Source organism: Protomyctophum parallelum, assembly GCF_964188405.1.
Source record: "Protomyctophum parallelum genome assembly, chromosome: 12".
In the NCBI taxonomy this organism is placed as follows: Eukaryota; Metazoa; Chordata; class Actinopteri; order Myctophiformes; family Myctophidae; genus Protomyctophum; species Protomyctophum parallelum.
In genome coordinates, this window is record NC_139712.1 from 16,714,940 (window position 1) to 16,729,585 (window position 14,646).

Genomic DNA, 14,646 nt, shown 5'->3' on the forward strand with positions numbered 1-14,646 from the left:
GCGACTCGGCTTTCAGGCAGATTTGAACCCATGACATTAGATTTATTTGTACGGTTAATTACTGCTTGAGCCCCCACGTTGCCCAGATTTGTAATATATTTTAATATCTATATCCTAATCTAGATTTTAATATCCCTTTTATTAATAATATTCTACTTTATCAGTAACTCAACTGTGCACATTAAATTATGCAAAGAGCTAAAGCAAGGTCCATACTCAAATATCTTCTGTAACGTTTTATTCCTTCTTATTTGAGACCCTAGAGAATTAATTTGAATTGCTTTATCAGCTCTTTATTGATACTAGACGATTGGGAATGATGACAGACAGACAGACAGACAGACAGACAGACAGACAGACAGACAGACAGACAGATCTCCATATTCTATGGGTATAACAGGGACACAGACAGACATAATGACTCTAGAGTGCCCAGCAAATGAGACAGATATTACTCTAAAAGCTGCTGGCCTAATGGTCCAGGCGCATGCCACATATAGGCTCTGGCCTGATAGCGTTTCGCGTGTTCAGTTCATGTACAGTTCATGACGACCTTTGCTGCGTGTCTCTCTCTGTCTCTTCTTCACTGTAACTATCAATAAAGGCACAAAAGCCAAAAACAAAATCTTAAAAAAATAATAATAACTAGAACTGCACTCTGTCGAGTGCATACTTGCTTGTTGCACACTAGTAGGCCATAAATGGCCAACTAGTGCGCAAGCAGAGCGCGCAAGTACTTTCGACCGCTGTAAACTGTTAAATCTCAGTATCTCTGTGAAGGAACGTTTGAATTGTATAATGTAGCCTCCAAGTCTAAGCTATAGAAGAGGCTCCAGTCAGTGCAACAAATACATCCCTGTAGTGTTTGGATGCCATCGTTGTTCCACACATACATAGTTTTAACTTGAGGTTTACTGCTTTTAAGCAGTGACTTATTATATGTATGGTTCATTGTCTCCACCAGGCCGAAGGCATGTGGGGAGAGTATGTTTTGCACTCCGTCCGTCCGCGTGTCCGTCCGTCCGTTTGTGTGTCCGTGTGTCCGTGTGTCCGTGAACAGCTAATCTCGGCCACCGTTAACCCGGTCGATGCCATATTTTGCACACACACTCCCTGGATGCCAACGATGAACCTCTGCCCCAAACTTTCCAGAACGGCCTGTTATAGCGCCACCAGGAGGCCGCTTTGTGCAAAACAAGTTTTTGCACAGTACACCTACAGATTTTGTCCAAACATCACGCAAATTGGTACACAGTCTCTCTAGAGCCATTCAACGAAACGGGTCTTTCAGATTTATCAGACTCCATCCTGATTGGTTAAGATTGGCTTCCAAAGTTCACAGGAGTGCTCAGTTTCAAACAAAATGCTGCAAATCATGAACACATCACGTGATTTCCGTGAAATTGTGCACCCACATTCCCACTAGGCCGAGGACGAAATGCCACATGAACAATTTCAACTCAGCCTCAAGGTGGCGCTATAACTGGCCGAAAAGTGTTTTTACCTCTAACTGCACGGATCTGTGGATAACCTGGTGGAGACCTGTGCCCGGAAGGGCACTTTTTCTAGTTGACTATATTTCTTACGTCATCATTGAGAGCTAGTCATACGCCGTGACAGCCGTCCCGCCATTTGATGTTTATGCAAAAAAACAGCAAATCTGTGCCTGGTTTGCTGGGACCAGATTACACAATTGACCATATTTCTTATGTCATCATTGAGAGCTAGTCATACATATACACAACACGTACTCTGGTCCCAGCAGATCAGGCACAATTTGCTATTTTATGTTATACTGATTATGTATATAGTATACGTATGACTAGCTGTAAATGATGACGTAGGACATACGTATACATATACATATACCATATATAGAGTGTGTAGTTGTAAGTTGATTAGCGGTATACTGTGGTTACTTTGCGCCAAAAACCGTGACAGCTGTCCCGCCATTTGATGTTTATGCAAGACAACAGCAAATCTGTGCCTGGTTTGCCTGGACCAAACGACCACAAATGACCATATTTCTTACGTCATCATTAAGAGCTAGTCATACATATACACACCACGTACTCTGGTCCCAGCAGATCAGGCACAATTTGCTATTTTATTTTTACTGATTATGTATATAGTATACGTATGACTAGCTCTAAATGATGATGTAAGAGATATGGTCATTTGTGGTCGTTTGGTCCCAGCAAAACAGGCACAGATTTGATGTTTTTCTGCATAAACATCGAATGGCGGGACATCTGTCACGGCGGAAGAGACCGGGCGAAAACATTACTTGCGCGCTCTGCTTGCGCAAGTAATAATATAATCCACCACTCGAGGGAGAGCTACAGATCTCGCATGGAAGAGAGTGAGGTGGAGCGAAGGAACAGTGTAGCACTTGAAGCGACTTGAAACAAATATATATCTTCAGGTTTGAATGCACCTTTAGTGCTGTGAACTCTTTCCACAGCAGTGCACTGCCGTTGATGGTGAGCACGATGTGTGCAAACTGGTGCCTCTAATAACCAACCAATTAAACATGTATGCACTTTTAAGGATAAGTTGTTAGTTGCTCCACCTCCTCTCTGTACCGTGACAAGACCCACAACTGTCGTGTCGTCTGTGAAATGTTATGAAGTGATTTGGAACTGGTCCTGGCAGGACAGGGTTAGGGTTGTTGTCAGAGTGAGTTGTCAGAAAGGTGAACAGGAGTGGACAGAGCACGCAACCCTGGGGAGAGCCGGTAGTCTGACTCCAACCGTGTTTTACCTCCTAACTGACTGGCCTGAAGGTGCACAATTTGGAGTCAGACTACCGGCTCTCCAGTTGCAGGCATGTAGTGTTGTAGTGTGTTAAATACAGAGCTGACGTCAATGAACTGCATTGTTGTTCTTTTACAGGTGTGGTAATGCCAAACAGGGCAGTAGACACAGCGTCGTTATTGGACCTGCATGCATATTGATTGTGGTGCAAGGTGTTTCAAACATGATCTGGAGTAACCGCTGCAACCAGGTGTCCTGGGTGCCCCAAATCCTTTTAATTGGCTTTTAATTAATCCTTTTCTCCCTGGACTCCCCAGATCAGGCCCCAACCATTTGTGCGAGATTTTCAGCCATTTTGTGTTTTCTTGAAAATACACAATAGTATGGACAACTCCTACAGTATGTTAACGACGATTTATGAATCGAATAATTTTATGAATTAATACAAAGCCCAAAAAGGCCATGGCGTTCAATGAGTAAAAGGACAACTTTGGGTTTTTTCAACCAAGGTTCATGTTTTAGGTTTAGGTTGTTGTTAGAGAAAGTAAAAGTTGAGTCTTGATTTTTGTCTCCACCAGGCCGAAGGCATGGGGGGAGAGTATGTTTTGCACTCCGTCCGTCCGTCCGTGTGTCCGTGTGTGTGTGTGTCCGTCCGTCCGTGTGTCCGTGTGTGTGTGTGTCCGTCCGTCCGTGTGTCCGTGAGCAGCTAATCTCGGCCACCGTTATCCCGGTCGATGCCAAATTTTGCACACACACTCCCTGGATGCCAACGATGAACCTCTGCCCCAAACTTTCCAGAACGGCCTGTTATAGCGCCACCAGGAGGCCGCTTTGTGCAAAACAGGTTTTTGCACAGTACACCTACAGATTTTGTCCAAACATCGCGCAAATTGGTACACAGTCTCTCTAGAGCCATTCAACGAAACGGGTCTTTCAGATTTCTCAGACTCCATCCTGATTGGTTAAGATTGGCTTCCAAAGTTCACAGGAGTGCTCAGTTTCAAACAAAATGCAAATCATGAACACATCGCGTGATTTCCGTCAAATTGTGCACGCACATTCCCACTAGGCCGAGGAAGAAATGCCACATTTCAACTCAGCCTCAAGGTGGCGCTATAACTTTTTATATGTTTTTACCTCTAACTGCACGGATCTGTGGATAACTTTGTATGCCAACTCCCTAGTTTACTTTTGTTGCCCTTTTATCCAACCACCAGATGAAGGCAAGCTGCAATGTCCTACATTCCTATCCTGGTGGAGACCTGTGCCCAGAAGGGCACTTTTTCTAGTTTTTGCTGTTTTTGACAAGGGGGCTAAATATGTAATAGTTTTTTCAAAATCTTACGGTAATTTCTTTATTATAATTTACTAAAGTCTTAACTAGACCCCAGAAATCTGGCCACAAAAGATCTACTGAAAGTGACATATTGGGCTTATACGACACACAGTATGGCACCCCCCCCCCCCTAGTAGTATCTCCCTTCAGTTCAATTCTTCTGTTCCCTTCCTGTGTTTTTCCACCCCAGCCCTGATGTATGCCAGCATCTTTGGGAACGTGTCGGCCATCATCCAGAGGTTGTATTCGGGAACGGCGCGCTACCACACCCAGATGCTGCGTGTGCGCGAGTTCATCCGCTTCCACCAGATCCCGAACCCGCTCCGACAGCGGCTGGAGGAATACTTCCAACACGCCTGGTCCTACACCAACGGCATCGACATGAACGCTGTGAGTAGCACATGTGTGAACGCACGCACACACACACACACACACACACACACGCACATGCACACGCACACTCACACTCACACTCACACACACACACGCACACACGCACACTGCATGCTGCCAGCATCGTTGATATGAGCGTTTTGTAATAGACACACAACCACACACACATTCATAGTAGATCATACATGCTTGACATCCACACACCCTTGTGCATGATTCATATACCTCAGCATTGCGTTATATCCCACAGAAAGGATGAACGGTTTCCAGAACTTGGCTACAATAAGCCTTTTGCGGTCCATGTACAGTATATGTGCTAATGTAGTATGTCATGATGTGACAGTACGAAAACAATATAAATACATAACGACTATTAAGAAATGAAAATAAAACAACAGGCTTGACAAAGAAAAGAAAAACACTAAATCTAGACTCTGCTTAACCACCCCTTTAGGGAAGATTTTTTCGCCCAATGTTTCTCTGAAATCTGACATCTCTCCCTTGTAATGTGGCCGTGAACATTACTGACTTTTGTAAAAAAAGAAATATTACTGAGATTACATCTTGATTTGGATCACTCTCTCCTCTACACTGAGCCATTTCAGGTTGTTCAAGGTGAGTTATGGGATCGTGCTCGAGTATTAATCGAACTAATTTGCTCTGGGCTGGCATGGACCTAGTTTTTAAAGTCTTGGGGGTGCTAGTGTAACCAAGAAGAACATAGCATAATCAAAATGGCATTGAACCTTCTGTAGAACTGAAGGGCCAGCTGGATCATAATAAATCTAATCAGTGTCTTCTCTTGACAGTCATTTATTAATTATCTACGATGCACTGCAGAAGTATCCTCATAAAAGTTGGGGTGCAAAGTCCCCCAACATAAATGTGAATGCTCATCATCATCTCAACTCTTGGTTCAAATGATGAACTAAGATGATGAACCAAGAATCTAGACAGATTTCTAAATCTGGCCAGAAACCCGACAGGTCTCATGGTCGCAGCTTACGTATTTCCTGTAGGCGGACTCGACGTAGCTGCAGGGTTTAAACGCTCACCAGGCGCACCTCTTCTACTACAGTGAACGGTAGAGTGACTGATGTTAGTATGCCTCAAACGTTACTCTTTTACCTGCTTTTTACTATCACTAACATTACAAAGATGCCCAGAACATCGAGATGAACCTATGTAGTTTATGGCTGCTCCAACAGTAGTGGTTTAGGGGAGGGGATGATTTTAGAGTGTCACTAAAGTGGTGCATTTTAGCTTGGGCCTTTTGACTCAAAGGCTCTCAGCTTCCAGGAAGAAACCAAAAATAAACAGGGAAGACATTTGAATATTATAACCACACCCGGGGGTCTATTAGACTCAGTAATGTTAACTCCAGAGAGTCCAGACACCTTCTACAAAACAGAAAAAGTAGCTGAGCGTGTAGAGAGGCCACCTGGGAAACAGAAGATCCTTGGTCTTTGTGTCCAAGTGTCCCTATACCTGCTCCCCGAGGCACTGCCCCCAGAGCTGCCCACAGGGGAGGCATCCTTTGGTTAGACATAAGGTTGGTTAGACATAAGGTTGGTGAGGGGTGCGTTAAAACGACCGGATTAAGGTTGGTGAGGGGTGTGTTAAAACGACCGGATTAAGGTTGGTGAGGGGTGTGTTAAAACGACCAGATTAAGGTTGGTGAGGGGTGCGTTAAAACGACCGGATTAAGGTTGGTGAGGGGTGTGTTAAAACGACCGGATTAAGGTTGGTGAGGGGTGTGTTAAAACGACCAGATTAAGGTTGGTGAGGGGTGCGTTAAAACGACCGGATTAAGGTTGGTGAGGGGTGCGTTAAAACGACCGGATTAAGGTTGGTGAGGGGTGCGTTAAAACGACCGGATTAAGGTTGGTGAGGGGTGCGTTAAAACGACCAGATTAAGGTTGGTGAGGGGTGCGTTAAAACGACCGGATTAAGGTTGATGAGGGGTGTGTTAAAATGACCAGATTAAGGTTGGTGAGGGGTGCGTTAAAACGACCGGATTAAGGTTGGTGAGGGGTGTGTTAAAACGACCAGATTAAGGTTGGTGAGGGGTGTGTTAAAACGACCAGATTAAGGTTGGTGAGGGGTGTGTTAAAATGACCAGATTAAGGTTGGTGAGGGGTGTGTTAAAACGACCGGATTAAGGTTGGTGAGGGGTGTGTTAAAACGACCGGATTAAGGTTGGTGAGGGGTGTGTTAAAACGACCAGATTAAGGTTGGTGAGGGGTGTGTTAAAACGACCAGATTAAGGTTGGTGAGGGGTGTGTTAAAATGACCAGATTAAGGTTGGTGAGGGGTGTGTTAAAACGACCAGATTAAGGTTGGTGAGGGGTGTGTTAAAACGACCAGATTAAGGTTGGTGAGGGGTGTGTTAAAATGACCAGATTAAGGTTGGTGAGGGGTGTGTTAAAACGACCAGATTAAGGTTGGTGAGGGGTGTGTTAAAACGACCAGATTAAGGTTGGTGAGGGGTGTGTTAAAACGACCAGATTAAGGTTGGTGAGGGGTGCGTTAAAACGACCAGATTAAGGTTGGTGAGGGGTGCGTTAAAACGACCGGATTAAGGTTGGTGAGGGGTGTGTTAAAACGACCGGATTAAGGTTGGTGAGGGGTGCGTTAAAACGACCGGATTAAGGTTGGTGAGGGGTGTGTTAAAACGACCGGATTAAGGTTGGTGAGGGGTGTGTTAAAACGACCGGATTAAGGTTGGTGAGGGGTGCGTTAAAACGACCGGATTAAGGTTGGTGAGGGGTGTGTTAAAACGACCGGATTAAGGTTGGTGAGGGGTGTGTTAAAATGACCAGATTAAGGTTGGAGAGGGGTGCGTTAAAACGACCGGATTAAGGTTGGTGAAGGGTGTGTTAAAATGACCAGATTAAGGTTGGTGAGGGGTGTGTTAAAATGACCAGATTAAGGTTGGTGAGGGTGCGTTAAAACGACCGGATTAAGGTTGGTGAGGGGTGTGTTAAAATGACCAGATTAAGGTTGGTGAGGGGTGTGTTAAAATGACCAGATTAAGGTTGGTGAGGGGTGCGTTAAAACGACCGGATTAAGGTTGGTGAAGGGTGTGTTAAAATGACCAGATTAAGGTTGGTGACGGGTGTGTTAAAATGACCAGATTAAGGTTGGTGAGGGGTGCGTTAAAGGACCACTTCACCACTTTTCAACCTATCTTCATATAATAGGTCCTCACTAATAATCATGAAAAAAATGACACAATTTCTTTCTCAGTCTGTGTCTCATATAGGACTGTGGGCAGATCAGAAACCGTCTTCCAGTGACATCATCCTTAGGGGACTTTTGTTTAAACAAGATTTTTTTTACAACAATGTTTAGATGATTATTGATTATTAGTGAGGACCTAGTATATGAAGATAGGTTGAAAAATGGTGAAGTGGTCCTTTAAGACGACCGGAATTAGGTTGGTGAGGGGTGCGTTAAAACGACCGGATTAAGGTTGGTGAGGGGTGCGTTAAGGTTGGCGAGAGGGTTAAGGTTAGGTTTAGGTGTGCTGCCCCGTGGGCAGGGCAGGACTGAGAAAATAATTCGGCCTGGTCATTTTCACGTGAATTTGGCCCAGACCGGCCCACCACAACCAGCGCGCAGATAGCAGAAACTCTACCGCCTGCTCCGTTGAGGCACACACAAACAAACAAGCCCTAATACCACCACTTTTACAGAACAACATAAATGATACTAACCAACAGACAACTACACAACCCTTTGTAGAGGGTCACTCACTGATACAGGTACAGTGACATTATCATGATGGCACTGGCAGAATGGCAGCACGCCCGGACCTTTCCTGGTGGCCTGCCGCCTAGTGGCCTGCCTGCCTGTCATGGCGGCCCCCTACGGTCGCGGCCCACCGGGAATATGCCTGGTACGTCAGCCCTGCCCGTGGGAGGTATAATTATAATTATATAAGTATAATTATTAATACTAATAGTAGTATCAGTATTGCATAACAGTTGTGGAAAATAGTTGATCTGCAAGTTCGCGATGCAATGTGTATTTCTGTAAAAATAATATATGTTCATTTTTGGATTCCACAATTTTCTTTTTGCCTATAATGTCATACCCAAAATAGGGTGAAAGTGGTTAATTCGCTGTGACCGATTTAGTCTTTATTACAGGAATAAAAATGATAAGGCTACAGATCTTCACACACACAAATGTGTGACAAATAAACGATTCGTAAATCGCCACTGAATATTTCTTCTCGAAACTATCCATTGATGCGTCATTCATTCATGACTTTATTGGTGGTATACTGTAAGTGTGTAAGGACCTTAAGATGGGGAATGGATGGTAAAGTTGAAGATAAGACTGAGAGTGTGAGATGCACACATCTGCTGTTTGAATGCACAATCATTGAATGCTGCTGTATGTACGGTACGTTAGCATGTGCGTGGCACTACCCCACCCCACCCTAAACATTTCTTCAGCTCCAACCATATATATTGCATGCACAAAGTGATTATAACATAATACAGAACGCTCGCTTTGTGCATTCACATTACAAGGTAAACAGCAGCTGCAGCTGTGGAGGGGCGATGACTTGAGTGCAGTGAACCAAAAAATGTAAAAGAATAATACGTGATGAAAGATATGGACTTGTTCTGTGCAATAGAACAGCATTGCTGTCCATCTATCCATCCATCCATCCGTCTTCAACCATTTATCCGTAGTCGGGTCGCGGGGGCAACAGCTCCACCAGAGTGCTCCAGACTTCCTTGGAGCAAGAGCATTGCTGTGCAGTAGACGAGACGAAAATACACGTAAATATATGCAAATCCAACAATAACCACATTATAAAAACATTTAACAACACTCCTTTGAAACAGGTTGATGACTATACAAGTATTTGGGTTCATATATATCTTCTTCCCAAAAGGACTTTCAAACTAGGCCTGGTCAGCCTGCAATGACATGCATAAGATCTGGTCATCCCAGCTTAGTAAGACGTTAAAAGTAATGCTGTCAAAGTTAACGCGTTATTAATGCATTAACGCAACACCTTATTAACGGCACTATTTTTTTTATCGCATTAACGCAAAAAAAAAAACATCACAGCGATTGGCAGGCGGGATGTTGAGGAATACTGGTTCCTGCATTGCACTCCCTTCCCAGACCCGTTGTTAGGATGTTTTAAGTGGAGTAACAGCCTTCCATTTACATTTCACAAAGGTTTTGCTCGTGTTGTACGTTCCAGTCCAAAGAAGCTTGAGAAACCTGTGCAATTCATCCATCCAGACCCAAAGCAAAACCCCCGCTGTTAATTTTGCATCGCATTATAAACAGCTGTGACTCGTTATAGCCACACACTGACACACGTTTCTAACTTGCGGTCACACCGTCACAGTCGGGGGTACTTTTCAGTTGTGTGGTACTTTTATATTGATTTAACTGTAACAGAAAGTTCTATCCACTAGTATCCAGACTATCGACAGTCCCATCTCCCAGTCACGGAGCAGGGACTGACACAATTCAATTCAAAGGGCTTTATTGGCATGAGAAAACATACGTTTACATTGCCAAAGCACACACAGAGACGAGACGGAGCAGCAGCACCAGCTAGCCAGAGGTGTTGCCAGTATAACTCTATGGCAGAAACAAGCCACCTAGGTCTATACAAAATAAGACAAAAAGAAGCAACACTGGTCGTTTCTGGCCAGTGTTGCCATATAAGCGATTAGTAAGTAATTTAATTTAATTTAATTTAATTTATAAGCGATTTTGGGATTATTTTTGTAGATTGAAAAAATATTGGGGGTCCTTTGCTCTTGGCATGAAAATGTTTGAGAACCACTGCTCTAAAACAATATTAGACAAAGTTTGAGCCACAAACACATTGCTGTCTCTCTTCTTCTTTTGTATAAATTAAATAGGCCTATTCATGATTCTGCTTATAGAGAAGTAGCCTATGTTAGTTTGTTTTATGGAAACAGTTGTTTGTGTTGAATGTGCTAATTTCACAGAATTATTCAAAAGAGAGAAAATGGGCAAGCCATAAAATAATGCACATTGCACTTGTCTTTTCATACGTCATGTGGAAAAAAGGTAAATAAAAAGAGTAACATTAATGTTGTCAAACCTGATCGGAGCATCTCTAAAATACAGCGTTTTCTTTCAGTTCATCATTGAATTTAGAGCAAAAAAGGTTTTGCGATTAATTGCGATTAATCGCGCGATTAACTACACAAATCATGCGATTAATCGCGATTAAAAAATGTAATCGCCTGACAGCACTAGTTAAAAGTAAAAATATTTAGGACGACTGTTGAGCCGATTCTACTCTATGGCTCCGAGACATGGACACTTTCAAAGAAACAAGAGAAACGGTTGGATGGCACTTACACCCGCCTTCTAATGAGAGCGCAAAATCTATCTTAGAAGAGCCACCCATCGGCTAATATACGGCAACCTTCCCCATGTTTCTTCACTAGTCCAATTCAGAAGAACACAGTTTGCCGGCCACTGCTGCAGAGCTGACAATGAGGTTATATCTTCCCATGTTCTCTGGAGTCCTGCCTCAAAGCAGACCAGAGGTAGAAAACTGTCGTTCCCTGATGTCATCGCTAGGGACACATGCATCAGTAAGCAGGAACTGGGGATGGCAATGAAGGACCGGGAGGTCTGGCGTGGCATTGTGAAATCCATGATCTCGACCGCGGTCGAAAAATGATGATGATGATGTAGATCCTAATGCATAGATATATTAATTTTGGTAACCACAACACAAACAATTTAGGCAAAAAGAGTAGCTGATGACGTCGACTCATCCCTCTCAGCATAATCCAGTACATCGCGATACTACCACAGTTTATTTAAAATAGCAACACGTTTATTCAAATGATGATACCTGGTCACTTCAGGAGAGACTAACCACATAAAATAAAACTGGAGCACTCGACTGGACACTCCCCAGACTCGACTGGTCTGGGGAATGTCGCCCCCCTTAATTCCCCTTATTCATAGTCTGGATTTTCGGTGGTGAGGTGACCACCGCTCCGATGGTGAGCTGACCACCGGAGCTGAAATAATGTTGAGCGGTGGTGAGTAAAAACAGACAGAACGGCTCAGTGACGTCATGTTGTAGTTCGGTGGTCACCTCACCACCGAAAGTCCAGACTATGTATGAGCCTTTACAATTTCCCCCTGCCCCCTCCAGTGGAGCTGTTTAAACCCGGGCCTGGAGTCTGGGAGATAGCTGGGTTATTGAGTCTAATGATCATTATACCAATGTGAAAGAAAATATAAAAAAATAAGGGAACATGTTATCTTCGTGGACAATCAAAATATGTTGGAATTTGATCGATGTGGTGTCATTAAAATGTATGTTGACATACACACTGACATGTCTAGAAAATAGAAACATGACACTTCTTTGAAAAAGGTTGCAGATCCCTGATCTAAGTATAGTCAGAGAGAGAGAGAGAATTACGCAGGCGGGTGGAGCTTCTAGCAGCTATACATAGCTGAGGTGACCTGTGAGTGTTTTAGGTCACGTCTCTGGGCCAATGAGCTGTAGAACAATAGAAGAGCCCATTTTCACAGATCTCATTAAAATTGCAAACATCCATTAATTAGGAGCTGCGATCCTGCCGGCTCTGTTTCACTCAACACCTAGGTGACCCGTCGGATTTTGACTCACTTTGCAGTGACGTATCTAAACATCTCAGATGACCATTTAAACAAACAGAGGGACTTTTTGGTTTGCACATTTCATGTTAATATCTACTACGTGTCCCCCAATGTTTAGAAAGATGAGAAATCTCATATTTGAAATAAACTATAAACGATAGCCAGAATCTTAAAGTTAATTAACTGTGTTTTCTAACAATGTGCAATAAAACGCACCTATTACCATGATATATAACTGTTTATGTGATGTGTTTTCTAACAATGCACAATAAAATGCAACTATTACCATGATATATAACTGTTTATGTGATGTGTTTTCTAACAATGCGCGATAAAATGCACCTATTACCATGATATATAACTGCTTATCTAATGTGTTTTCTCCCTCCTTTTGTTAACTTCCGTCCACTATTTATCCTCTCTCTGTTCCCCTCCCTCCTTTCCTTTCTAATCCCCATCTCCCTCTTTCCTCTGTGCCATCATACTTTTCTTTCAACTCAAATATTTGCTTCTGGGGGGGTCCCCGGAACAACATCTTTTCAGATGTGGGTCGGCGGCCAATTACAATGTCTGAGAACCACTGACACAGAAACAGAGGTTTTTTCAGAAAACGGTCAGGATTTAGAAGGCATTTGTAGAATGGATCTCAGGTCTAAATGGGGCTTAACCCATTTTGGTGTTAGCATTATGTTATGATTTAGCTATTGAAAAATAGCAGATTTAGCTATGATTTAGCTATGATTTAGCTATTGAAAAATAGCAGATCTACAAGCTCATAGAGCGCCACCGAGTGGCGCGCTACGAGCTTGTAGGCCTGCTATTTTTGACAAATCGAAGAACGGCTGACATAGAAACATAGCTTTTTCAGAAAACTGTCAGGATTTAGAAGGCATTTATAGAAACGATCTCAGGTCTAAATGGGGCTTAAGTATGTCCTCTCTGCTTCTCCTCTCCTCTCCAAGGTGCTGAAAGGCTTCCCCGAGTGCCTCCAGGCTGACATCTGTCTCCATCTGAACCGCACGTTGCTGCAGAACTGCAAGGCTTTTAAAGGCTCCACCAAGGGCTGCCTCCGGGCTCTGGCCATGAAGTTCAAGACCACCCATGCACCCCCGGGGGATACGCTGGTCCATGCCGGAGACGTCCTCACCGCCATCTACTTCATCTCCAGAGGGTCCATAGAGATCCTGAGAGGGGATGTGGTGGTAGCCATCTTAGGTAAAAAAAAAAAGTTTTTCAGATGGTGGCTTGTTTTGGTGTTTATTTTTTTTAATGAGGAATGGAGTTGTTGGGGTTAACACATTTTGAATGGCACTGCAACCCAATTATTGTAGCCTGGCTAATAAGCCAGACTAAAATCACGCAGGCAATTTTTGTTTTGCCAACGGCTGATTCGGTATGGCTTATTAGCCAGGCTACAATTATTGAGCATCTTGGTGATCATTTCTGTTTAAAAGCTCACACGTCTGATATCGTATTGCTTGCAGGCAGCACAAGAAAAAACAAAAGGAATATTCCCGTAATATTTGTGAGGCAGGTTGTCTTCCATTAGAGACCCCATTACATCACATGTTAAACCAAAGACGTACAGTATCTCTTTTACAGAGGTCCTATGACGTATCTTTTGTGTAAGATCAACACATTTTTTTATCTAAGTTTGTGGTTTGTTTTGGTAGAGAATTCCTTTGACAGTAGAGTACTTCTCTAAGAGATTAAACCAACAGAAAAGCACCGTCTGAGACTGCAGGAAGAACTAATGGAGGACAAATGGTCCAAATGGACAACATTTAAGACTGAACAGAAAGAATAAGGGAATGAGGAACAACACTAAATGCCTAGGAATATGTGATGTAACATGCAACTTTTGACACGGAATGTCGACTTTGTTTTATTTTATTTTAATTTTTTCATGTTTGTTTGTACTGTATGTGTGTTGCTATTGTTTTGTTTTTTGTTAATTTTTTTTTTATAAATCTTTTGACCAAAAAAAACAACATCAGAAAAGCAGTTGGTTGAATGTTTTAATACTCTTAGTACTCAATAAGGACTGCATAAAAATGTGTAGATTGGTTGATAGAGCCCCCTACTGGTAAACATAGAGTCTTACTACTACTGCCTTGAATCGGCAACATGTTGCATTGTGTATTGAAAGAAACTAAACTAGCCTGACTTTGTCCAGACACATAGTGTGGATTCACTGACACATCCTTCCCGTTATGAGTCTGGACCTCGGCCAATGGGCAGAGTGTATAGTCTGGACCTCGGCCAATGGGCAGAGTGTATAGTCTGGACCTTGGCCAATGGGCAGAGTGTATGCGGAAGCTGGATAAATCCGAAAATGATCGGGCCAATAAATTGCTGTCCGTACAGTGAAAAGCACCCTCTTGATTGGTCCATGTGTACATGGTGACGTAACATACATGCTGCAGTACTTTAAACACAACAATGGCTGCCCTCGACGCAACAAGTTTAAGTTTCCACAGAAAAGATCAAAACAGC

The 14,646-nt window shown here is 43.2% G+C and overlaps 1 protein-coding gene across 1 annotated transcript in view; it reads left to right on the forward strand.

The window, feature by feature from the left end:
- Positions 1-14,646, forward strand: part of kcnh2b (potassium voltage-gated channel, subfamily H (eag-related), member 2b) — a gene marked incomplete at both ends in the record, with an annotated part of 282,521 nt that overhangs the window by 260,393 nt on the left and 7,482 nt on the right. The window contains 2 exons of the mRNA XM_083777655.1: positions 4,283-4,482; positions 13,113-13,365. Of these exons, the coding sequence (XP_083633781.1) occupies positions 4,283-4,482; positions 13,113-13,365 (453 nt within the window). The remainder of the gene's footprint in view (positions 1-4,282; positions 4,483-13,112; positions 13,366-14,646) is intronic.